This window comes from Metopolophium dirhodum, chromosome 9, assembly GCF_019925205.1.
Source record: "Metopolophium dirhodum isolate CAU chromosome 9, ASM1992520v1, whole genome shotgun sequence".
NCBI classification, from domain to species: Eukaryota; Metazoa; Arthropoda; class Insecta; order Hemiptera; family Aphididae; genus Metopolophium; species Metopolophium dirhodum.
The window spans coordinates 18092450-18119886 of NC_083568.1; the positions used below are offsets into that span (position 1 = coordinate 18092450).

Below are 27437 nucleotides of genomic sequence, written 5' to 3' on the forward strand. Positions count from 1 at the left end.
TATAGTTTAAATTTATATACATTAAAGATTAAAATACTAAATTGTTAAATAATTTAATAATAAATAATAAACATGCTTAAGTTTAAACAATAAAATATTATAACATTATGCAAATACATATTATAAGATAACATTATAACCTATCCTAACGTTATAAACAACACAATCATTACAACCAGTATATTGTGCACAGTAAATTATCATATTACTATATTAGTATATTACATTAAGGTCGAATTGGCAGGTATATAAAAATATGCGGGTTTCATGTATTCATAGTTGCTGTATTAAGTTTTTTATTTCCGAAAAAGGGTTATTCAAGCGTTATGATTAGGTTAATCTTAGGTATTCATAAATTATGTTTACACTATCCGCATATGCGTGTAAAAAGTTAAAGAACACAGTAAATTAGTTTGCTTAGTGACTTTTAAAAGTTGTTTAAAGTAAGAAAATCAGAACATATAATTATATAAATTGCATTTTAATTAAACAATAATAATTAGCTCTTTGAAATATTTAATTCAATATCTAGTTTATTTATATTTAAAATTAAAATTATAACATATATTTGTTTTGTAGTACGACTCGTACAGTCGTACCTATTAGGTTTATAAATATACGCGCTAATAAATTTTTTTTTTATTTTTATTATCTTTGAAATGTATATTTTACTTTGGACCCGAAACGTGTTAGAGAAGTAAAACCTAAACGATAACATATTAATTATTAATATACCAATGTTATATTAGTTCAGTTGCAAAATTATCAATAGCTATAGCAATGGCTATAGGTTTATTTAATATAAATTTAGTTCATATTATGATCAGCGGTCACCCAATATACTGACTTATATAATCCGCTCATTAAATATCAATACTTGTGGTGATATTATTTTGTAACACTATAATAATATAATATATTGAATAATGCGATTTCGTGACTCTATGTCTTTAAACTAGAAATCTATTCGAATCATTCAGCTGCTCAAAGATGTATTATTTTGTTTTATCTAATAGTTGAAACTCGTTAAACTATACGGCACATGTACATGGTTGTAAGTTTTGGTGGATGGTTCTAACTTCGTATAAAACTCAACTATATATGATTGTGAATTACCTCACGTGAACCCGTTGTTAGATGCTAAAGTTTGTCAGTCTCTTGGGACGACCATTAAAAAAAACTGCTTTTATTTCCTCACGTACATTGATTCAGAGTTTAAGAGGTAATTAGAAAATCAATTGTACCTATACATTATGCATTTATATTTTATTGGCATTACTGATATTAATTAATCTGTGTAAGTAGGTAGACATTTTATCTCCTATATACCTAAATACCTACCTAATGACTAGACCTATAGTATTCATATGACGATTATATTATACTGAGACAGTTTTGTAAATTAATGTACCTGCTGAAAACAATTTTTGCATACGTTTTATATTAATACTTAATTTTTATACTAAAATATTATTTTTAACAATCAGCATTAATTATAGTACCTATTAGGAGGTAGGTTCCTTTGAAAAAGTAATTGTTTTAAAGTATACATATTATTTTTTTAGACTAATTGAAGTAAAAATTGTCATAGTTACTATAGAACTGCTTATTTTAGAGGAATTTTTTTTGTAGTAAAAAAACTCCACCAAAACTTTCAAATGGATAGTAGCCCTTATATTGATTTCATCAATATTGATAGTTGAGATAGGTAATTTTTGATTTCTTTTTCTAAGTATAAAGAAAAACTGCAAATACGATTAAAATAGTGTAAGCAAGTGCGTCGTGTGACCTTAGCTTCGCTTCGCTCAGAACCATTTTACGAGTACCTACGATGATTTATCATTGTTTTCAAATTTATAATAATAATACACCACTAGTCTGCGCTGAGGTCAGTGAAGCGTGACGAGTGACCATTACCCGGTTGGGTCTATGTATCCTTTCCGGCTATTTTATTCTAAAATTCTATAGCTAAACATATTTTCTTATCCAAATATCACTAAATTACTAAACTATTTAATACAACAAAATAAATACTAACAGTACAAATATAAATCAATTTTTTTAGTTTGATACTCAGAAATTATTTTAAAACGTTTAATGTTAACCTAATCAAAGACAAAAGTAGAAAACGAAAGTAAACAAAACGATTAATAAGTTATTATTTATAACTTACTAATCTATTAATTATATTAAGCCAGGTAGTAGTGTAGTACTGTATTAGTTATATTCTAATAGTTTATACAAAAGAACGTTAGTGTTTTGTCTTTTACCCGGAGTTCATAAAGACAAAATGTGTCATTTTTCATTCTAAAAGTTGTTTGTTTTATGTGGCCTTTCAAAAAACTAACAAGTAAACTAAAAATGGTATAGAAAACAAAAAAATAAGGGATTAAACTTTATGTTTCTATTGTATATGAAAAAAAACCGAAATCCTTCCAAAAGAGTCCTATGCCATCCGATGAAAATGTGTGTTATGTTAAAGTCCTAAGATAAATACATCACATTGATGTCTATGGATTAAACAGAGTGCTGTTTAGCCATGTCCTAAATATTAAAAAATAAATAAATGTTTGGGAAATCATTGATTTATTTTTATTTTAAATCTAACCCTCCCCCCCCCCCTCATAACAACTTACAATGTTATACCTTATATACTACACGATCATCTAAGTATTATATATTATTTATTTGATTTTATAAAAGTATATATACCTGCTAGAAAGTCTAAATGTAAATACCGACATAATAATATTATGTTAAACTAAATTAGTATCACGTAATTTTATATTTTTTTTTTGTTTCATTAAATACATAATATATTAATTTTTAATATTTTACATAACTAAGGTTGAAATTTGAGTCTTATTAAAAATCATTTTATTTGTACCTTACTTAAAATTATATAAAAATAATGTGATTGTTACTTATTTTAACTAATTTTTCAGTCTAAACAATGTAGTAAAAACTTTATCTAATATCTAGGGTCAAACAATGAACATCGTAAAACAAAGTTAAACTTCATTTCATTACCACGTAAGTTTTTAGTACAGCATTTAATTATTTCCTGTAATAAAGACATTTGTATGAAAAAAATACTATAAATGAGTAATTCCGTGGAAAAAAAACCCCTGCATTTAGAAGGGTTGAATATGAACAGGATTACAAAGAGACAAGAGTACACAACTCTGATTGACAAAATAGAATAACAATATAGAAAACGAGAACAACGAAGTGTAAACATATAGAGATCCAAATGTTAATATTGAATTAAATATTTGTATTTCAATAATATATGAGGACAGTTCCATAGAGACCAAATATTATTAGTATGTGTATTGTATATAAACATAATAGTATGTAGTATATATGTACTGTTTGATTTGAAGGGACGAAATTAATTTTTTTCTTCTGAAATAATCGGTAGCAACAATATGCGGAATCTACAATTATTGTTCAGAAAAATCAGCATGAAAGGCATTATTATATTTAAAGAAATAATAATATCAATCGAGTTATATAGTTTGTTTTATCCATTTCAATATTATATTATAATAAAATATCTTGACGCAATTACAATATTTAAAATGCAAAAGTTTAGTCATGCAGTCATACTTAACTATTACAATATTATAACGTAATTAAATAAAAAAAAGAATATTTTTGAACTTTTGGCATCCGTATAATGATGCTCCGCTGTTTTCATTTGGACACTATAGGTCGGGTGCTATACCATATTATATTGTGTTATTGTGTTAATCAGTTAAATTAACAAAACTATGATGATTGCAATATAGAAAATATTTTGAAAAGAGTAATAAATTATTAAGCGTGGGTAGTTTTTTTTCAGCTTAAGAAAAACATTTGAAACTTGAAATTGAATTTCTCTTAAATACTTTTAAAGCTTAAAACGTTATTTATATAACCTGCAGTATAAATTTAAATACTCAATTGACATTTTGAGACTTGATTACTTTATATTTTAATTTATAATCAAAATAATACCGTAAATAATTTTTTCAAGAAGTCCTGTTGGTTCTTTATTATAATTTTAACTGTTTTTTTTTTTTTTTGTAGAATAACAGAATCTTTGAAATCTCGTACATTTAATTTTATCTTCTAACTACTTTTAATCAAATATCCATTAGTTATGTGTATTACATTTATTTTATAAAAAAAATGTATTGAATAATCTCTCCAAGGTTCAAAGGTTTATGCAGGTTTTCTATAAAAATTCTGGGTACTTGGCAATTATGAAAACCTCTATAACATTTAAATGTATCGTACGTTTGTGGTACCTACTAACACTTAGTTTTTATTTCATACATCGATATTCACGGGCATTTGAAGTACTTTTATTGCCCCAAAAATTGCTATCCGAAAAAGAACACATCATTGCAAATAACCAGTAGAATAGCTTTTTCGTTTCCGTAGAGAATCTAAAAGTAATCTCATTAAATATTTCCTGTTTATTTGTACTTGTATAGCATTCCTACTCTTATTATTAATTAAAAATACATAAAAAAATACAAGCTTTAATATTTACTAAAGCATAATAATAAATTATCGTATAATCATAATGTGTATATATTAAATTGTTCAGACACTTAATACACAACTTTAAAGTTATACTTTGATTTGTTTGTTAATTAATTTTTGTATAACCAATAGAGTTTAAGAATAATTATTTATGTATTAATTTTGTTATATTATATTATAACTATATATAATATATACTTTTGTTTTGTTTCTTGATAATTATTCTATTTCTATGGCTTTAACTTTGTAAATGAAAAATACTTTACCGGTTAAATATTAGGTACCTATCTACTGTATACAAATAGAAAGGTAAATTTTCAATTCATCCAAGTTGACCCTTAAAATAATACAAACAAATGGTAATAATAACAGTTTAAACTCGATTACAGTACTCTAACCGCTTGAATATGTGGGTACTCCGAAACAGCTATTACATATCATTGCAATCATTGTATATTTTACAACTAAAACACAAGTCTGAAAAACCCATGAAAATATTTTCTAAATACTCTTTGGGTCAATATTACAAAATAATATTGAAATATAAATGTTCATAAAAAATTTTGAAATATCTTATAGATAAATATTAAATATTTTTTTAAAAATATAAATTACCAAATATTATGTTTGAAAAAATTATTAATCATCAGTTCTATTCTTAAAAAGTATTATTTTTGAAATTGATAAAATTATGGGTATTCATTTTCAATAATATACTTTTCGGCTTTAAATTCCGGTATCGCTTCTTGGTCAGATTATCCTTTTCTCGTCGTTTCAAAACCATAATTAATTGTATGTTTAAATAATATTCGATCATGATTTTTGCTACACGTAGGTGTGAAAAATAACGTAGGTCTAAAAATATTAAGGACTCCGTATATAGACGCCACCGCGGCCAGAGCAATTAGCGCCCTCCCCGTCGCGATCTCAAGAAAGTGTCCGCCACCTTACCGCCTTTGTTCGACGCTTCGTCGTGACATTTTGGATGGAGAAAATGTCAATCGAACCGCGGCAAATGTCACAGTCTATTTTTTATTTCATTATGATGCCCCCCCCCCACACCACATGCACACATCATTATTATATATTATAATTATTAAATTATTATCGTATCATATCCCTTACACGTTAATTGGTCATCGTTTTTATAATACATACGATTTCGGTTCTATCGAATTTCACTAAATCACTCCACTCGCGCATTGTTGTCGTGGTTATCCGTGTATAAATCCTGCGGGAGACGCGCACGAATAGTTCTGCATAGTTTATAATATTATTATTATTATTATTCCATTTTACAGGGTTCTGTGTGTCCGCTGTTTTTTTGTTTTTTTTCCGTACATATTTTTCGGGTGGAAGAAGTGAAGAGTTTGCGGAAAATAATAATAGGGGATACCGGCCGCGGTATTCACGCAAACCACTATCTATTGTACTCGCGGGACTCTGGCGCGAGGGTACATAATATATAAATTCTAGCACGCCTAATTACCCGAGTGACCTACCATGTTGTATTCCCCAAAAATTACTAAGATCTTTAATTTTAAAATGTTCGGTTCCCAAGTGTCGTCGTGGTACACTACTTATATAATAATAATTTATAATATGGAAGACACAATGACACTGCCACGGTAGGTGTATCTACCTAATATAAAGGATTGCGGACTTTTTTTATGGCGACAATTATTACTATCATTCTCACTCTGTCTAGTGTGAATATTCCGTATCTGTATAATACGCGTAATATGTGTGCTCAATAATAACTCAATTTATGGTAGAAAAGTGTTCTAGAATTTTGTGGAATATAATATATCAAAAATATAATTTTTCTTAGATCGATATACTTAAAGTTAAAAATAAGTATTTCACTTTAAAATAAATAGCTTAGGTATAATGTAATGTTTTGAACGTTTTCGTTGTCTGTGTGGTATTATAATATAGTCATATAAATAGTAACTATCCCTTAAAAATTGTTAAAAATATATAAACATTTTGTTACAATATAAAAACTTACATTATTTAATTTATTTTGTTATTCGTTTCTTCCGTTTTTCGATAAGATAATGAATCCAACGAAGTTCGTTTTAATTTATTTAAAGAACGTTTTGTTCCTATGCGAACCGAAAAATATTTTAAATTGAGTACAACAGGTTAAAAGACGACAAGAATTCAATTATTCAAAGTGGTCTTGAAATATCGAAAGCAATTTAAATTTTAAGACTAAAAGCAAATTTCAAAAATAAAAGGAATCATATACAACGGTATATAACATACTTACATACTATCTATAATAAAGTATATGGTCGATGTCTTGGTGGTATATATCTACCTAGTACCTATATGGTATGTTGTATGTTTATAACATATGAGTGCTACCTGCATTTTAATTCTAGAAATTTCCATTTACATTTTGTGCGTTTTTGACATTCAACATGAAAAAGATAAACGATAAATAACGTATTTTTCTATAGTGATAAATAATAAATCGGTAATCAAATTTAATACTTACCCGCATGCACATTGCACGAACACGATGCATATACACGAATACACGATATATTATATCCATAACCATTTACGACTTACGTAAGAGGTTTGGGTACTGTGTGTCTCGATAGACAGAAGAAAAATGTATAAAAAGGCGTACTATGTAAAACTATATTGGCACCGATATTGGCCAGAATTTTTTTTTTTTTTGTAGTAGGAAATAATTTTCTCAGCACTAGTTTTATTATAATAATTACCGATAATTCAATCGTGTATACACAGTATACACACAAGTACTATACATGACATAAAATATAATAAGAGTGGCATATAAGTGCTAGTCGACGGAGCGCAAACGTTTACTTCTCGAACGAAATCTCTGCGGTCGGTGTATGAAGTGTGTAAACATAATATTTTACATAGTATAACTGCATATTATATAGAGTCTGTTGCTGCTGTGGTTGTGTCAATTATTGAAATCCAATACTAATTATTATTGTTATATACCTTGCTATACGACGTATACGAAGAGTTTTGCGTGTAATATAATAATTATTTCACGCTTATAATGGCTGTTGAATGTTGATATACCCGGCGGCGCCACGTAGATGTATACATATATGGTTTACACTGCAACGTGTATTTATACATAATACTTAATAGTTGTACTATATATGTAGGTACACATTTACACATTGCATATTATACATATTGATGTAAATGTGATTGTACCCATTATATGTGTGGCAGTATTTATAGAATGAACGTTTTGCACGCGAACGATTGCCCCGCAGACCAACTAAATATTATAATATGTACCTAGGTATACACATGCCGGGTGCAAATAGGGGGTGGAGGCTTTTGGGACTTAGCTACCCCCAAATTATTCTAAAGATATTGAATCCAAAATGTTTTACTGCCATACTGAACGTCGAGAATGATATTTTTACAGTTGTGTAAATTGAAACACTAAATTGGTTTGCTTTAACCGAAAAGTGAGTTCAATTATTAATTGTACTCTTTTGACTATTATAACTATTATAATAATTATTATTATCTCTATTATATTTTAACCATTATGTTTATTCTAATAATTAATAATTATAATGTTAACTCTTCAAATAGGTGTATTATTGTACTATTGAAGTATACCTATTAGCTACCTATATTACTTGTTTTTTAATTTGTAATACCTATTACAAGTTATTCAGAAGTGAACATTCTGTGAAAAAATGTTTTTTTTTGTGAAAGAATAGAAGAGAAATGTGTCTGAAAGTCACTGAAACTTGTATTCGCTATATAATATGCTTCAATCTATAAGTGTTTACTATTACGATATCGGTGTTGTGTTGCCACAGGTCGCCTGGCTGAGAGTGGACACACAGACGATACTGTCCATACAGACGCTCGTGGTGACGAAAAACGACCGGATGGAAGTGACCCACACGGACCACAGGGTGTGGAGGCTGCACATCAGAAACGTACGGCAGAGCGACCGTGGGTTTTACATGTGCCAGATAAACACGGACCCCATGAAGAATCAAATCGCGTATCTCGACGTAGTCGGTAAGATTCATCGAATACGTTTCACGTTTAAAAACTTTTTTATTACCTATTAATATTATTATACAAAGAATAAATTAGAATCCAAAGTAAAATGTTCAAGTCTAAGTTGTATTTTCATATAGTCATATCAAATTCGATATGTCTTCCGCTGGCAAATCCCGTCTCTATATGACTATATGATATCTAGAAGACTCCCAGTGGCGTATGTTGGACAGATTTTTAGGGATTGCAAAAATACTCTGAGCACAGAAACACGTGTGGGACTTACATCTCCCAAACATACATCATGATTTACGGCCTATTCAAATGGGTATCTACCCATTAATTATTATATTATATTATTATACACCCTAACAATAAAATATGTAGTATTAAATATAACTAATTAGTACTATGTACCTAAACCTTGAAATTATATTTTATGCATGTACCTATTATATAGTAACCGTTTTAACGAATACCATGCAATATTATTCTTTAAATGTATTATATATTTCTTCGAATATCCATTTATAACAAACAATAATTTTTCAACAATCTTATAATACTACGTAACATTTCTGATTTCAAATGTTGAGGTGGTATAAATTGGACAAATTGTTTAGAAATCATTGTAAACGTTACTGTAGTTATAAAAATGAAAAAAAATCAATCAAATCAAAACAATCAACAAATTATGTCGTTTAAAACTAATCTAAAATTGTATTATGGACGAAGATAATAATTATTATTGTCGCGTTAATGCAAAGTTGCGACGGTTCAAATTTTCGTTATTTCATTATTACAAATTATTAAATCTTGAAAAACCTACCCTGGCATCATGTAAAACGTCACGTCATTATATTAGATACCATGGTTATGCATTTATAACTTATAATACAGTTCCGTGACATCGTTGAATATAATATGCGCGCCATATGACACGTCATGTACCCACAGTGTTTGCTTAAGATTTTTCCATTTGAAACCAAAAGTCATTACAAGCACCTCCCAAACAACCCAAAGGTAATTCCCAGGACCAATTATATGCGTTAATTATTCTTGATTTATTTTTCTGTACATCGTGATAGCAGGTGTTTTCCTACCTAGTTATTAACTGTTGAGTTTCGGATGTTGTTTATTATTAATACGCAATTCTCATTATACTTGTACCTATATTAACTGACCGCAATAAAAAACCCAACAAATAAAATGCCATTTAATTTATTAACCTTCTAAGTAATGCGATTATATATATTTAAAAAAATACATAAGAATATACATAAATACTAAAATACATAATACATCCGTATTAACTATTAACTAAATATAATATATGGAGATAAGTAAAGAGTATACGTGTTTTGATGATCTGATCGTATTCATAGACATATAGGTAATTAATATATATTAAATATATATTATAATTATTAAAGTTATTCTTATCAACAGATTACAGCTATTGTAATATAATATTTTGTTATGTTGATCCAATGTAGTCATGGGCGTACACAAGGAGAGATGGACAGGTCTTCAGATCCCAATATGGTCTTTTTTTTATTAAATTCTTTGAAATGTTTTTTAGAAAAAGTTTAAAAATATAATAGGTACTGTTCATATTTATAAAAACTACCTGATCCCGAGCACTTCGTTGCCCGCTAAATGTATCAACTCTATATGACTCAAACTTTGTTCAATTCGTTATTTAATATTCGGTGTATGGTATTCAAAATTTATCTTAACTTTTCCGTTGCCCGGAATAAAAATTCTGATTAAGATTTATTCTGATACAGCAGCACATTATCAGGTAGGCAATCTATCTGCGGTAGATCGCAGACCCCGTGCTATTTGTGTGTAAGTGCATGATTATAGTGTATAACTCTAAAGTATTAAAGTTATACCAAGTTTGTCGTTTTTACTTAATTCCACCTACACTGGATTAATATAATCAATTTATATAAAATCCTATTCTAACCTAACCGTACTAAAATCCGATGAATAAAAAATAAATTTTACCCTTTGAAAATATTAACCTATCTTCTTCCCAGAGGTCCAATCTACCCACAAACATTAATTTATATATATATCTAACTATATAAATACACAGACTATAACTATACAGACTAAACTCTGGAACTACTTATCAGATCTTCTTGTATATATTAAAAATGTCTTGATTTTTTTTTTTAAACGAAAGAGTATTTCACGGAGAAGGTTTATATAAAAGAAAATTTTAGGAAAATCCACCTGTGTATAATATATTGGTTGCTATTGGTTAATCGGGCATATTTGTTGATTTGTATTATTGTCTTTTGTCAATATACATATAAGATCTGATAAGTAGTTCCAGAGTTTAGTCTGTATAGTTATAGTCTGTGTATTTATATAGTTAGTTGGTAGATTAGACCTCTGGGAAGAAGATAGGTTAATATTTACAAAGGGTTAAATTTGTTTTTTATTTCATTCATCGGATTTTAGTACGGTTAGGTTAGGATAGGATTTTGTATAAATTGATTATATTAAGTAAAAACGTCAAACTTGGTATAACTTTAGAGTTAAATCATACGTACGAACAGCACGGGGTCCGCGATCTACCGCAGGTAGATTGCCTACCTGATAGTGTACTGCTGCGTATCAGAATTTTTATTCCGGGAAACGGAAAAGTCAAGATAAATTTTGAATACTATACACCGAATATTAAATAACGAATTGAACAAAGTTTGAGTGATATAGAGTTGATACATTTAACGGGGAACGAAGTGCACAGGATCAGCTTGTCTATACTATTATATAAAGAGGAGTTGTTAGTTACGATTATTGAGGTTAATCTCTGGAACTACTGAACCGATTTCGAAAATTCTTTCACCAACAGAAAGCCACATTCTTTGTGAGTATCATAGACTAATTTAAAAAGGGAATTAATCACCCCTGGTAGGTTCTCAAACAGGAATTTTAAGATTTACGATAGAAATTGTTGTTTATTAATGGTTGCTATGGGTTATAGGAGTTGAGAATAATACTAATTTATTATTATTATTTATTGTTACGTAACAGGCCATTATTTATAATAATTGATAACTCCTTTGTTTATTTAGTTAGAGAATCGATCAAATGCCATAAACCTTCTCCGCAATGAGCTCTTCAATTTAAAAAAATAATCATCAGGACGATCGGTTCAGTAGTTTCCGATAACATAGACCTCAAAGGTTTTCATTTTCACATTTATATATAAAGATTTGTTGTTATTTCACTATAATTAATAGCTTACATATTTAACACATTGCACTATAGCAGCAAGTGGCAGCAAGATACAAATTTGATATAGATAGTACCAGTGTACAACTTACTATAAATAGTGTTGGTAGTATATTATAATATACACAAAATATAGACAATATATCTAACCCACCATCCTAAGGCATAATTTGTTATAATCCAGGTCCTTGCGGGGATATAATATAAACGCGGTATTATATATTTCTATCATAGGTACGGCTGAAGAAGTAGGTAATAGACGAATAATATTAACAAAAAAAAAAAAGAAAATAGTTTTAAATGATTCGGTATTTTAGTATAACGTTTTGAAATATAACTAATGTATTAAATATACGTTTTATTATACAAATACAATCCATAGGTATATAATCTATATAACTATAATATATTAAACTTCATAAACATGTACACGTAACTTCTGCTTCTTTTTCTTCCCCAACTATTTGGGGCTCTGGTCCTCAATTTCAACTTACTACGATCCTTAGCATCCTCCTCACAAACACAAGTCATTCTCATATCGCAATCTATAACTTCAAACCATCTCTTTTTCGGTCTTCCTCTTTTTCCATCCACACTCATGTTCTTCGTCACTGAAACTGCCTCAGTTTTTTCTCTTCTTAAAACATGTCCTAGCCATCTCAACATATATTCTCACGCATTTTGTCAACTAGTGAAGCCACTCCTATACTACCTCTTATATATATATATATATATATATACTCATTTCTTATTCTGTCCTCTCTCGTCACTCCACTCATCCACCTTAACATTCTCATCTCCGCTATACTCATTTTCCTCTCCATTGTTTTATCTATTTTAACATGTAGGCATATGTTTAATATGATTTCGCGGAGCTAGAGTTTCACCTAAAATTATTTTTCCATAGACTATATATTAATAACCTTTTTATTTTTTTCGTGGTATTTTAAATATCTTAAAATGTCTATATTTTGTTCATAAGTTTTGTTTTCTTCCACTGATCGGGGATCAGCCGTCCCCCATACCATACAAAAGTGTCATTTATGCCACTGAATGTAGTGTCTATCTCCGGCGATATAAACGTAGCCCGTGTGTACCTACAAAGGGTTAACGGATTAACGAGAACATATTAATAAATAATGAGTATTTATACCTATACCTATACCTACCGTACATAAACTGAATCAAATGTTAAATACCTATACAATCCTAGTGAAGATACGTTATGTATATAGTTATTATTCACGAAATAACATCTGATAGTATTAACTCAAGTATCTAAAACGTGCTATGAAGTATATGCTAATACATTTTTTATATTACACTATTGTATCAGTGTGTATTACTATAAATATAATGGGTTGCTACAACATAAAGTCTGTGAAACACTGCCGTGTAATTTTAAAAAATACATATTTTTACAAATCTGTTTTTGACTTTTTTAGTGCCTCCAGATATTTTAGACTACCCAACCAGTTCAGACATGGTAGTGCATGAAGGTAGTAACGTGACATTACAATGTGCCGCTACAGGATACCCAAGTCCAACGATAACATGGCGAAGAGAAGACAACCATAACATCGTGATTTCTAACACGTTAACTGGTAAGCTTAGACTATATTGTTTAAACGCTGAACCAGAACATATACGTATACTTTGTAATTATGTAACTATAAGATTTTTACTCAAAAGTTTATTTATAAAAGTTATTAAATAATAAATGGAATTTAGACATTTAGTTTAGTATGCAGTGCATGTATGTATTTGAAAGTTCGAGTGAAGTAAATAGCCGCATTAAAATGAAACAATTGTGATAATATCATCAAATCAGAAAACTTTAAACAAATTTAATTTGTGATTACATTTTTTTATAAATAATTATAAAATGTCAAATGCATAGTTAAACATTTATTTACAATAAATTATTATTAATTAAGCTCTAGTTTAATATACGTTATACCTATCTGGATATCTTTACTGGAATACTATTTTTACTAGAATATACTTGGTATACCTAGGTAATAAGGTAATAAGTACTACTGTTGTTGTAACTTATAGGTGGGTACAAAATATTTGATATATATATATTTTTCTTCAATGATTCTTTTCACTCGAGTACTTACATAATATAATGAGTACTATGTAATATAATTTGCGGAACATAGGGTTATTATTTATAACAAATATATCACATAATATAGCAACCCTGAGCCCGGAGATAAATCAATAACAAATTGTATTAATAAATTATACTAAATAATATCAGGATACGCATATACATATACTGCGTCACTGCATAAAGTAAATAGGTACCTATAGCTATAATAATATGATGCATACATTGAGAATTATTACTTGTTTTTAAATATTTATGATATAACTATTCCGCATACCAAGCGCGTATTGTATTTTTATTAATGGGAATTGTTTGTATTTAAATGACATTACAGTATAATGTATTAATGTATAATATAATGGATGTTTCATATTACCCTATTTTATTGGAGTACAAAATTCAAAGTTTTGATTGAAAAATTAATTTGTGTTCTTCCGATGTTTAACTGTTGACAGCATTTCAATAAAAATAAAATATTGATTTAGGGCCATTATTTTATTACTTGAAATAATGTGACATTTCACATTACTCGGTATAGATTTAATTTTGATTTGTCCATTAGTCAAAACAAATATGCAAATAATATACGGACAATATTCGTTTTATTTATTAAATAAATCTATTTTCTAATTATACGGATATGTTTGCCTTTATTAGGTAAGTATTATAGCCTATAGGTACTGTGGAAATTACAAAAATGTTACAATTTTAATATCAAATGCCGATAATAACTATTATAACGTATACAGAATTCGAAACTAGAAAATTCATTTAGTTTGTATATAAACTGTACATATACCGTATAATATTATTGAAAATGTACTGTTAAATTAATATTATTTTATCTATACTATTTTGTAGGTATCTATCTACAGTAGTTAAGTATAATAAAAGTGATTGATCGGATGTGGTTTTTGCTGTACGGAAATTCAAAATTTATGATTTAAATTAAAATTACAACTTATATACTCATATAGCTTATCAGTATAGGTAAAATAATTTCAGCTATATACAAGTGTGTAAATATAAGATTTTAATATTTGAATGTATAGTATATTCCCATATCGTATTATAGTAGTAAAAACAACAACAATGCGGTACGATAACTGATACAGAACAATATTATTATACTACCTAGGTACCTACCTATTAAATATTAATAATATGTATCTATATTGTATCAATAAAACAATTGATTGACTTGTCGGACCTAACCAGCAGACGCTGCATATTATTAATTTCTCCAATTGTCTGTACAGTTGCAGTAGTGGATAGCTCCACGCTTACCTTTCACCGTGTGACAAGACAACACATGGGTTCATATCTTTGCATTGCTTCCAATGGCGTGCCACCGACAGTCAGCAAGCGCATTACTCTGATCGTCCACTGTATGTTCTCGATATTTGAAAATAATCCATACGACATGACCATAATAATATAATATTGGTCCAACTCAATTAATTTGTACTTACAATTACCCGCGATATTTTGCAGTCGCTCCCATGGTTTGGATTCAAAATCAACTGGTCGGTGCTTTTGTTGGAGATCGATTGTCAATAGAATGTCACGTCGAAGCATTCCCGAAGTCCATAAATTATTGGTCGTCAGAAAACGGAAACTTACTGACTCAAGGTAGACATATCATATACACAGGTTATGTTATATCATATATATATATAATCATTATATTCATATTAAAACTAATTCATTATTAAAAACTAAATATAGATTATTATTTATTATAATGATTGCCAAACTAATAAAAGTTCATTTTATAACTAACTAAAAAATAATTGTTGACAAAAAAAAATTTCATCTAAATTTGCATTAAATGTGTTTTTTAAGCATTGTATTATTTACCATTCACTGTTTCGTGTTGTTTAGATATCTTGTAAATAGTTATTTTATTGGCCTAAATTAGTTTCACCATTATCTTTAAGATTTTAAAATGTCACAGATTACAATGCAAATATTGAATTACAAAATACCTATAAAATAACATTTTCATCTCCAATAATGCTGACCTATAGGCTATAGCTATATTAGATTATAGCTAAATATATATTATATATATATTATAGCTATATACCTATACCTATATTAATTTATTATACTTTAGTGCGGTATGTATAGTTTTATTAAATTTTTAGGTAGTGATCTACGGATCTACCTAACTACTATAATTTATAAATTTATTTGTACCTACGTAATTTTTAAATAGTAAAATATTTAGGTAATCTGACCTGATTTTTGTAATGTCTCCTTTTATTTCAATATGTTAATAGATACCCACCTGCATAAATATTTATTTGAATGTTAAAATGTCCTATTGCAGGAGATAATTACGATACAACGTTAAAAGAAGTCAATTATAAAACAGAAATGAGATTAACCATTAACCAAGTAAAAGAAGAACATTTCGGCACGTACCATTGTGTTTCAAAAAACTCTTTAGGCGCAACGGACGGGACTATCAAAGTTTATAGTAATAAAACATACTAATACAAACGAATATAATTCAAAACTATAATGATTGTATATACCTAAATGTTTTTTTGAATAGAATTACCAGGAAAAAACTGGAACAATAATTATCAGACGTCCGTGACGGCTTCAAATAACGGCCTGCAGCATATTACAGGTATAATAAGTACTAAAGTAGGTACCTAATAAAAGCATAAAACTTATTCACAAATCATAACTCATAAGTATATTAACCGACTGTCTTCCGTACAATCTTAACAAAATGTATAATTAATTTCCTTTTTTTAAACATCATACAGTAGAAGCGGCTTATTAGGAACACAGATAATTGATACAATTGCGTTATTGAAAAAATCGGTTAATTGACACATTTCACCTTGGTCCAAATGTATTCACAATAAACGGCTTCTACTGTACCTATATTTTAACTATACCTACGGTCCATAAGAGGACAACAAAATCTGATACTTAAACATCTTTGCAAACTTGCACTTTCAATACCGTAACTATAGTAAATAAATAAGTACCTACCTCACGTCCAAACTTATACTGACTATAACATTTACGCCAATCTGCAGTTGTCAAAAAACAAAACTTTATAAGGTACATATAGCGTGTATACTGTATAAGGTAGTCGTAATAGGTAGGTATTCTAAATAATAAAAGTTTCGAATAATCAAATAGCAAATATGTACTCAAAACCAGCAGAACGGCTACCTATTCACAAATTTTGTAGGATTTATTTCAAACAAGTTTCCCAACAAAAAACTGTTTCATTGTTAGGAATTTTGAAAGTTAGTATGCACTATTGCAACCTTTGCAAAAATTATAATATTAACTTACAAACCTTGATACTGTACCTAATATTAGCACAATGTCAACAATTTAGATGGCCCATAACCCATGATAATAAACAGTTTTATACATACATTTTTAATTTTTCACAGTGAACATGTCATTCTAATCTCAAAACTAATAACATGTTAATACGTTACACGCTTTTTAAAATCACAAATCTATTGATATATAAAACGCAAAAATTAGAATTTTTTAGATTGGCCATACCTAATTGTTTTTAAACGTCGATTATTTAGTGCATGATGGCCTATTTTATAGAAGTATCCTTTATTCCGCGATCATCATTAAAATAACTTCTAATTTTGCAAATACGACGAAAAGTTTTGAACAAATTTAGTGATGACGTGAAATCAATGTTTATTATTTTCTTAAATCTAATTTTTTTTTATTGTATACAGATTGCCTAAATCGAACCCCTTAAATATCGTTACTTATTTACACCCTATTTTTACGTATAAATCATAATTTTATGTTTACAGGGTCTACGTCTAATAGAGAAGGCAAAAATAACTGTATGCCGATCAATCCTAAGCCTGCGGTAATTTTTTATTGCATTGTCTTATGCGGAATACTGTTATCAAAATCATCATGAGCGTTTATCAGAATGATACGTTATTTTTCATGAAAAACAGGGTACCATAAGTATGTAAAGTTTGTATATTGTTTATGGTATAATGTAATTAGCTGTCAATATCGTGTTAACTATACGCATCATTTTATATAAGATATATATAACAATAGTGGTATGATGGTATTGTAAAGATAATAAGGAATTGTCTACAGAGAATATCTTAAATTTTATTTGACAATATTAGCGGATTACAATATAATATTATAAGACATGTTTTAACAATAAAACAAAATTCGTCGTGTACCTATGTAAATAAACCGTCAAATAAGTAGGTATTGAAATTATACGAACAATCGCAATAAGACTAACGTGATTTGTGATGAATTGTTTTGTTTAAATACTGTTTTTCAAACAAAATGTATTTGTACTTCCAACCTCGGTAGGTATAAGATGTTCAAAATTATTTTTGGATAGGTGCCTGCGCTGTAGCCTTTAATTCTGTATTTCACAAATCACAAGTTTTATATATTATATTATTATGTATTTATATAGGTACCTATAATAAGTACCTATCAACCTAGATTGTTGTAAAAAATACATATTTTTTTTGTTTATTTAATCGTTACTAAATAGACATGACTAAATACAATATCATTGTCATAGTATGATGTCATTAGGTAAAATATTCAACGTGCTGAAACGTTTCAACGAGCTCCTGATAAAACTATACGTTTTTATTTAATAAATAATATTATTAATATTGTTATGTTTTTTATGTGTACAAAATAAGTCTTGAATCTTTTTCTTTCTCTAATTTTATTGTTACCTATATGGCTATATTAAATCATCAATATTATTAATTTAGACGGTTATTACTTAAGTTATTATAGTAGGTTTAGTATCATGGGCACCTATGTAACCTACTAACCTATTGGTTACTTAAACACTACGCGATAAATGATAATATTTTATTCGAGCAAGAGTCAATGATCAAAACAAACATAAGTTATTAATTCAGAATTTGTCATAAAATTAATAACATTCTATACCACCATCGTGGCGTGTCTATATCTTCTATATATATAAAAATAAGTGTACATTTTGAATAAATTGTATAACTCAAGATCCACCAAACCGATTTTGATAAAAATTTCAGGACATATTAAGATTGATATGTAGATGGTTTCTGTGAAGTTTGTACGCTGTGGGATAAGTGGTTCCGATATTATATTATTATTATATTATATTATTATAGTATGACAAATTAAGTCTGTTGTTGAAAACACAACATTTCAATATTCTAATCAAACCTATCGTGTATGGGCAGATGTCTAAATTCGAGACTGAATAATCATTGGATACCTGCCTATTAAAACGTTGTTTTGTCATATAAATTATTTCTAATGAATATTTGGTAGTCAAATAGAAAAATAAAAAATAACTAAATTATTGTAACTGTGTGTTGATGTGTCATACTGGTATATGACTGAAAGAGGAATGGAGCACTGCAGCACTGTGAACAATAACAAAACATGAAATATTCATTTTTTTGAATTCATTGTACTTTTATTATCTTTACTAATAAATTTCAAATTACATCTCTATCACACATTATAAAAATTGAAAAAAACCACTATCTAGTCTCTTAGTGCAATGAGCGTATAATATTTTTAGTGAGTCCATCTTTAGCCAACACAAACAAACTGGATGGTTTACCCCCGCGAGAACATGCCACTTATATTATAATTGTCCGTTTTAAAAACACGGTGTACCCAAATCTAAACCACAAACAGACATCGTTTGGCCTTGAGACCTATCGATTGTCATTGCGAATGCCAATCTAATTGGAAATCGAACCTGTTTGAATTCAATTGGCACATCTGTGGTATAATAGGGATTCGTGGTAGTAATACATCTTCTCCTCGGAACTTGCCATTCAAAATAATGCTGGTAACGATAACGGTTTTCATCAATTTTTTAATGACTAATCGCGTGCCATTACACAGCCTTGGTGGGTTCAAATTACGAAGTAATAATAGGAGTTCCAACGTTCCGTTGTAAATGGTGTGGTGGCATGCCTGGCAAATCCAATGAATTCAAAAACTCTGCTGGATAATAATTTACAGTTTCATTGGTATCGCAAACTGTATCGATAGATTTGTATGACACCGCAAGTACCCTGGCAACAACTGTTGTATCTTGAAATTCAAGTCGTTGACATCCACATTTTTTACTGCCAAAATTGCTCTTTCTGCCAGCCACTCATGGTTCAAGTATTATGTGCGTATATAGGGAAATATCTAGCCAATGAGATCATTTTGCGAATTAATGACTGTGCAGAAATCGTTTGGCAATTTTATGCATCCGGTATTTTCATGTAAAAGCTACTTTTCTATCACTGACATCCAACAGTTGTTTTGAGAATGTTTCAGCGGTTGGATCTTGAAGCATTTGAACGCGCATATATTTGCTTTCAGAAATAAATAGATAGTAAATAAATAATAATAATAAATAAAATAAATATTATTCTCAAATCTTATAACCAATAGGGCAATAGCAACAATCAATTAACAAAAATTTCTATCGTAAATCTCAAAATTTATAAATTTTTTATATATATAATATATAGATTATATTATACGAGTACATCCAAAAAAATCGTAGGTATTTAGTTCATTATAATGTAATTCAAAAACTATAGTATTAGGGTACTTACCCATAATATTAAGCCAACATTAAACATATCGATTATCGATAGCTTGTTTCTAAATGTCGGGGGGGATGCGTACGAAGTTAGATATTTTATTGCGTATCAGTGAACCATTATTTGCTTATAATTTTTATATAATTGTTGGATCTGGTCTAAATAGTAATTTCCTTTCTTCCGAACTTGGTTTTTCTTCATATTATGATATAATATATAGATATGATCGCGACTATATAAACTCCGATGTTTGCCTATGTGGTGCACCCACCGAGTTTAATTTATAGGTAAAGTGGTTATAACGTAATACCTACCGTAGGTACCTATATACATACTCCTATTTGATTAAAATTCGTATTTTATATAATATTATTCTATTACATGGGTATGTACTTTATGTTAAAATATTCTCATAACATTCAATACATAATAATAATAAATTTCTTCAAACCTATGTAATATTTTTCGTAAAATATATCACTTTATATTATTTAGGTAGAAGTACCTATTTCTCAAACTCAAACGTCAAATGATATTATAATAATATGATGAAATAATATAATATAATTTCTGTGTTCGAAATAAAAACGGGAACGCAGATGAGGACTGTGGTCAGGTACCTACCTATATCTGTACGTTTATCACGAGGGCGGACTGTGCAAATGTTCAATGGAATATTGTTATAATGTTATACCCATTGAAAGTCTGCGCTCTTCAAGTCACAAGTAGGTACCTACGTAACCGCTACCAGTACAATATGGCTAGTGGCTACATAAATACAATTTACCTCACTTATGACTTATAGTAAACTTTGAATAAAAAATAAGAAACAAAGAAAAATTGTGCGGTAGACGGCAGGTAGGTAGGTAATTATGATGTTATTCTACCTACCTACCATGAACACAAATGTTATCATTGCATATATGCATGAAATTAATGTAAGTACAGTCTTAAATCCATAGACAATTGGATAAATCCTTTGATATGCAAAAATTATCATATTATTCATTTATTGCACTCAACAGCAATTATATTATTTTGTAAATAGATTAAACATTTACAGGGGTGGGATGCTATTCATTAGCAAAAAATAGGTCCACAGTTGTAAAATAAATAATAATAATAATAATAATAATAACTTTTTAGTTAGCATTATGTAATATTATTAAATATCATAGTTTTAAATTATTGTATAATATTAATATATAATTCAACTTTTATTAAACAATATCATGTGAAAAGCGCTAGGTTGACCCAATACAAACAATTAAATAAATATATTATATTACAAAATCGTCTGGACTTTACTATAGTATTAAATCTGATTATACGTCATAGACATTATTGTCTAAGAAATGCTCGTGCTCTTTTGAAATATTATTTATTTACTTAATTTTTTTTTTAAACATTATTTTTTATAACAATTATTATTACTTACGTTACTAATGAACCATAAACCTACAATCAATACAATAAATGTAATTTTAATAAATCAATTTCCAACTACTAACTAATTTGTTGTATTAATTGTTAAATACTCAAATATATCTTTAACCAATAAATTCAAAAAAGTTAAACAAAGTTGTAGATCAGTAAATAAATGTAAATTTTTATATTTTTTTCCCCATCTGTAAAATAGTTTTGTAATATTGTATACTTAACTACATTTATTATTAGTATCATATTATAGCATGAATTGTTAATTGTTATTAATAATTATTTATTATCATCAAATAAGCTTTGTTGTAATAATGATACAATGTTATTTGTAATATATTTTGCAAATAATGTAAATAGTTCTAATTGCATAAAATTTATAGAAATTTAAATAAATACCTACCTATGTAATTGTACATAATACTAGCTTTTTTGTACTTTGAATTGTTTATAGTACAAATAAATAACCGTTATTGAAAGTAATGTTAATATTTCGTCTATGTAAATTGTAGTACCTACCTACCATTAATAATATAGGGACCTTAAACACATTGTTTTTTTAATGATTTCTTGAAAAATATAAGACATGTAATGTATGGTGAAAACTTATTACATATCCACTACATATTACTACATATATTATAAAATAAAATAAATGCATAATATGAAACTAAGTAATAAAATAAAACATTTACAATTAAAGAAATATTCAACATTATTTCTCTAATTTCCTGGTTGACGAAATACTTAATGCACCACAATAACTATATTTACAAATTATATTGCAAATTATCAGTTTGTTGTATGAAAATCTCACATAAATTGCATCAGTCAGTCAACACTTACACACAAAATCAGAACACAAGGTAGGTACAGAAAAATATATAATTAATATATTATTGTAATAATTACTCTTAAATATTCCATGTTTGCAAGAAGCAGTATTTATAAGTTAAAAATGATAACAAATAAACATAAAAATATACAAAAACATTTATAAAATTATTTAGCTGATCGATAGAGAAGCAAATTGTTCACCAATGCTTATTAGTTGTTCAACACCGGTTTCATTACATCCAGACGCTTGAGCAGTGTCAGCCTTGCCTCCACCTTTACCATTAATACATGATGCTATTTTGGTTACCCATTTATTTGCCATGAGCCCTTTTTTGTTTAAGTCTTTAGAAACTACACATTGGCAATATATTCTTTTGCCTTCTGTATCTTCAGATAATAACATAATTGATATATTAGGCATGTCTGCCTTCAACAATTTCAATACTGCATCCATTACTTTAGTATTGGAACCTACATCGAGCTTATAAATAAATACCGTTTTCTCTGACTCTGAACATATCTTTGTCTTAATTGATTTTGCTACTTCACTGGCTAGAGCTACTAGTTGTTTTCGCTCTTCCTCAGCAATACCTTTTTTTAAACCTGATAAAACACTTCTTAGTTCTTCTTTTACCCAATACGGTATTACAGACTTATTTATCTTATCTTGTGTATCAATTATAGCTTTAGATAAATTTACATCTGTAGAATCTAGTTTCATCACATCTTTTTTAAGTTCCTCACCTTTATTATATGCTTTTGTTGCTTCTGGACCAGTTACAGCAACTATTCTTCGTATTCCCTTAGATATTGCTTCTTCGGAGAGTATGGTAAAACATTCCATGTGTCCAGTCTTATGCAAATGAGTGCCTCCACAAAATTCTACAGAAGTTTCTAATCCTGAATTTCCTTCCGGATCTGATAAAAGTTTATCTACAGCAACTCCTACTGAAACTACCCGCACTGGATCCGGGTAAGTTTCATCAAACATAGCACGTAAGCCTTTTATACGTTTGGCATCGTTTAATGGTGCAATTTTAGCATATACAGTATCATTTCGTTTAATTACTTCATTTGTAAGTTTTTCCACCTTAGCAACTTGATCTCCTGTTAAAGCTGCTTTGTTGTTGAAATCAAAACGTAACTTGTCTGGGGCGACCAAAGATCCTTTTTGATTTAAATTATCGCCCAAAACCACGCGTAAAGTATGATTTAAAGTGTGAGTGGCAGTATGGTTATTCATTACAAATCGCCTTCTTTTTTCATCAATCTTCAAAACAACTTTGTCGCCCACTTTTAAGCTACCACTTTCAAGAATTCCAACATGCAAAATATATCCACCACGTAATTGAACATTATTAACATATAACTCTGTGAATTCATCTTTGACCATAGATCCTTGGTCATAAATTTGTCCACCCTGTTCAGCATAAAAACATGTTTTATCCAGTATAATTCCACATTCTTGAAATGTATCTACTTCATTAACAAATTGATTTATCAATCTGATACTCAATACTGTTGATGTACATGTTTCAAACGTATATTCAGCGCCCGCGTCATCAGATGCAGCTTTATAGTTATACTTTGGTGAATCGTCCGTTGTCAATATACCTTTTGTCTGTAAATCTGCAAGAGCATGAACATCCAAGGAGATTACCTCTTTATCACCACCAACCTTGTTCTGACTAATAAGTTGTGCTTTTTTTTTTGCTTCTTCATATGCTTCCATGTCAATAGTAAATCCTTTTTCTTCAACCATCAAGTATGTAAGGTCTACAGGGAAGCCATAAGTATCATACAGTTTCCAAGCAACTTCACCAGGTATAACTTTGTCAGTCAACTTCAATATAGTTCTATTTAAAAGGTTACGACCTCGCGATAAAGTTCTCAAAAACTGTTCTTCTTCTTCATTAATGATTTCTATTATCTGTTGAGGATCTTTGGTTATTTCAGGGAATGTATCCCCAAGTAAATCGACAACAACATTTACTAAAGTTGCAAAGAATCCAGGTTTGCCATTTAACTTTTCTGTAGCATAACGAACAGCACGTCTAAGAATACGCCTCAACACATATCCTCGACCAGTATTGTCAGGACTTCCTCCATCAGATAACGCAATTGTTAATGTCCGTGCATGGTCAGCAAGTACTCTATAAGCCATATCTTTTTGATCAATGTCATCTGCACCCACTTTACCTTCATAAGGTGGAGCATTTGTACCGTTTTGAATAGCTACAAACAAAGGTTGAAATAGATCGGTATCATAATTTGAACGTTTATCTTGTATAACCGAAACAAGACGTTCAAATCCCATACCACAATCTATATGTTTTTTAGGTAGATTATGTAGAGTACCTTCTTGATTGCGATTAAATTGCATGAATACAAGATTCCATATTTCTAAAACATCTGGATCATCTTGATTGACTAAATCAGCAGCTAATCGATTACCAATACGATCATAATGTATTTCTGAACAAGGACCACAAGGTCCAGTTTCACCCATTTCCCAAAAATTGTCTTTCATATTGCCAGGAACAATATGATTTTCTGCTAATCCTAATTTCAACCAGATATTTTTACATTCTAAATCTGGTTCCAGACCAGATTTTTTATCACCGCCAAAATATGTAACATACAAGCGATCTGGTGATAATTTAAATTCTTGAGTTAAAAATTCCCAAGCCCACTGACATATTTCGGTTTTAAAGTAATCGCCGAATGACCAGTTTCCAAGCATTTCAAAAAATGTGTGATGGTAGACATCCTTACCAACATCATCAAGATCATTGTGTTTTCCCCCGGCGCGAATACATTTTTGAGTATTGACGGCCCGTTTCCACTTGGCCATATCCGAGGATGGAGCGACGGTACCCAAGAATATGGGTTTGAATTGGTTCATTCCTGCGTTGGCAAACAACAACGTAGGGTCATCTACCGGTACAACAGACGACGAATATACATATTCGTGACCTTTCTTGTCGATAAAGAATTTGATATACCTATCCCGGATCTCTTTGGCAGACGGAACCATTGTACTTCAACTAGTAATGCGTTTGAACTCACAAAATCAATCTGCAAAAACATTGTATATGTTTATAATAGAAGGAAATGGAACGCTAACATATTTTTTCAAAACTAGTGTGTAGACATACTTCAAATACAAGTAAGTTTAGAAAATATATAAATAATTTGTCATTATAAGTAAAGAAATATATATAAAAATTATGAACAATGTTATTTAATCAACATACGCATTTATAAATGATCATAGGCGTGCACACAGGACCCTTCACCAAAAACGACTAGGGCCCTAATTATTAATTAAGTGTAAATTAAATTAATAAAATTATTAACGAATTCAAAAATGTTGTTCCTTTTAATCATTATAAGATTGTATATCTATATATTGTTAAATAATATTTATTAGAATGAATAATAAAATGAAATAAATATTTTTAGTGAATTTGATATCTTTAAAACATTTGTCTATATCTATAATTGTTTTCAAAATTATTGTAGGCCCTAATTTTTAGTGTGCACCCCCGTAACCAAAAGTCTGCGCACGCCTATGTAAATGATTAGTATAAATGAAACCGTTATTGTCATTACTATTGTATACTATATTATGTAATTACTAATATTACTATTCTAAATGTTTTATTTATTAAATTTTTATTTTTTTGTGAACTCAAACTTCAGCATTACAAGCTAATGCTTATAGGTGATGCGTGTAACCATAATTAATTTAATTTCGTTTAATATGTTATGATATGCTTATGTTACATTTGGTTACAAAAAATAAACAATCATTGTTATTATTATTACTGTACCTGCAGTGGACAGCAAGACGACAGTGGCGACAACGATGGTGGATACTAATGTCTACTGGATGCAACTGGCGAGTGAAGGTAATGTGAAATGTGGTAAATCGTGAGGTGAATGCGATTGACAATAACCCTAGGGAGTTGTTCTGTGCTGAATCCTATACAATAAGCAATTACTAAGTACTAAGTAGCAACCAAGCAACGTGTTCAAATAATATGAAATTGAAAGTCAGTCGTCTGAAAAACATGCCATGATAAGTGATAAGACCATATAAGATCCGGGTTGATAACAAATGTTTTTTGCACGATTAATAGTAGACAGAGTTTTCGAATCACTACCTTTTGTTCCACAAATTGTTTTCCAAGTCATTTTCTTCCAACGATATTAATTACCAAATTTTACCTTTGTTTATATAATGAATATTCCTATTTTACCAGGAATCATGATTATTTTTAATCGTGCTATTTACATATTTTGTTTCAATGCGCGTAATATTATTATACCATTATACCTATTATTCTATGATTATACATATTTTGTTGAAGTATATTTATTCCAATGGATGTTTGTTCCATAGTTTAGTTGTTCCACAAGAATTATTACACAAACATTTGGAACAAAATATAACTTAAATATTATCAAATTCAATCCACGGACTTGAGATCTTCCGTGCCCCGTGGTGTTTCAATGGCACTATGATCATAGAACAATATGATCGTACATAAATACATGATAATACAAGAAATAAATGCGCGGAAAAACATTTGAACTGCATTTTT

General features: G+C 29.0%; 2 protein-coding genes across 2 annotated transcripts in view; one reads left to right on the forward strand and one right to left on the reverse strand.

Moving 5' to 3' along the window:
- Positions 1-22420, forward strand: part of LOC132953104 (lachesin-like) — a 37829-nt gene extending 15409 nt beyond the window's left edge. Inside the window, exons 3-9 of the mRNA XM_061025677.1 lie at positions 8379-8586; positions 13266-13424; positions 15196-15324; positions 15431-15568; positions 16272-16421; positions 16500-16577; positions 17758-22420. Coding sequence (XP_060881660.1) covers positions 8379-8586; positions 13266-13424; positions 15196-15324; positions 15431-15568; positions 16272-16421; positions 16500-16577; positions 17758-17870 — 975 coding nt within the window. The 3' untranslated portion in view covers positions 17871-22420. The remainder of the gene's footprint in view (positions 1-8378; positions 8587-13265; positions 13425-15195; positions 15325-15430; positions 15569-16271; positions 16422-16499; positions 16578-17757) is intronic.
- A 441-nt stretch (positions 22421-22861) lies between these two features.
- LOC132953102 (alanine--tRNA ligase, cytoplasmic) lies at positions 22862-26893 on the reverse strand. Its single transcript, XM_061025676.1, has 2 exons — positions 26664-26893; positions 22862-25905 (listed from the first exon to the last, which is right to left on the reverse strand). Exon 2 carries the CDS (start codon positions 25862-25864, stop codon positions 22997-22999), a length of 2868 nt encoding a protein of 955 aa, XP_060881659.1. The 5' UTR covers positions 25865-25905; positions 26664-26893; the 3' UTR covers positions 22862-22996.
- Positions 26894-27437: the final 544 nt, after the last annotated feature.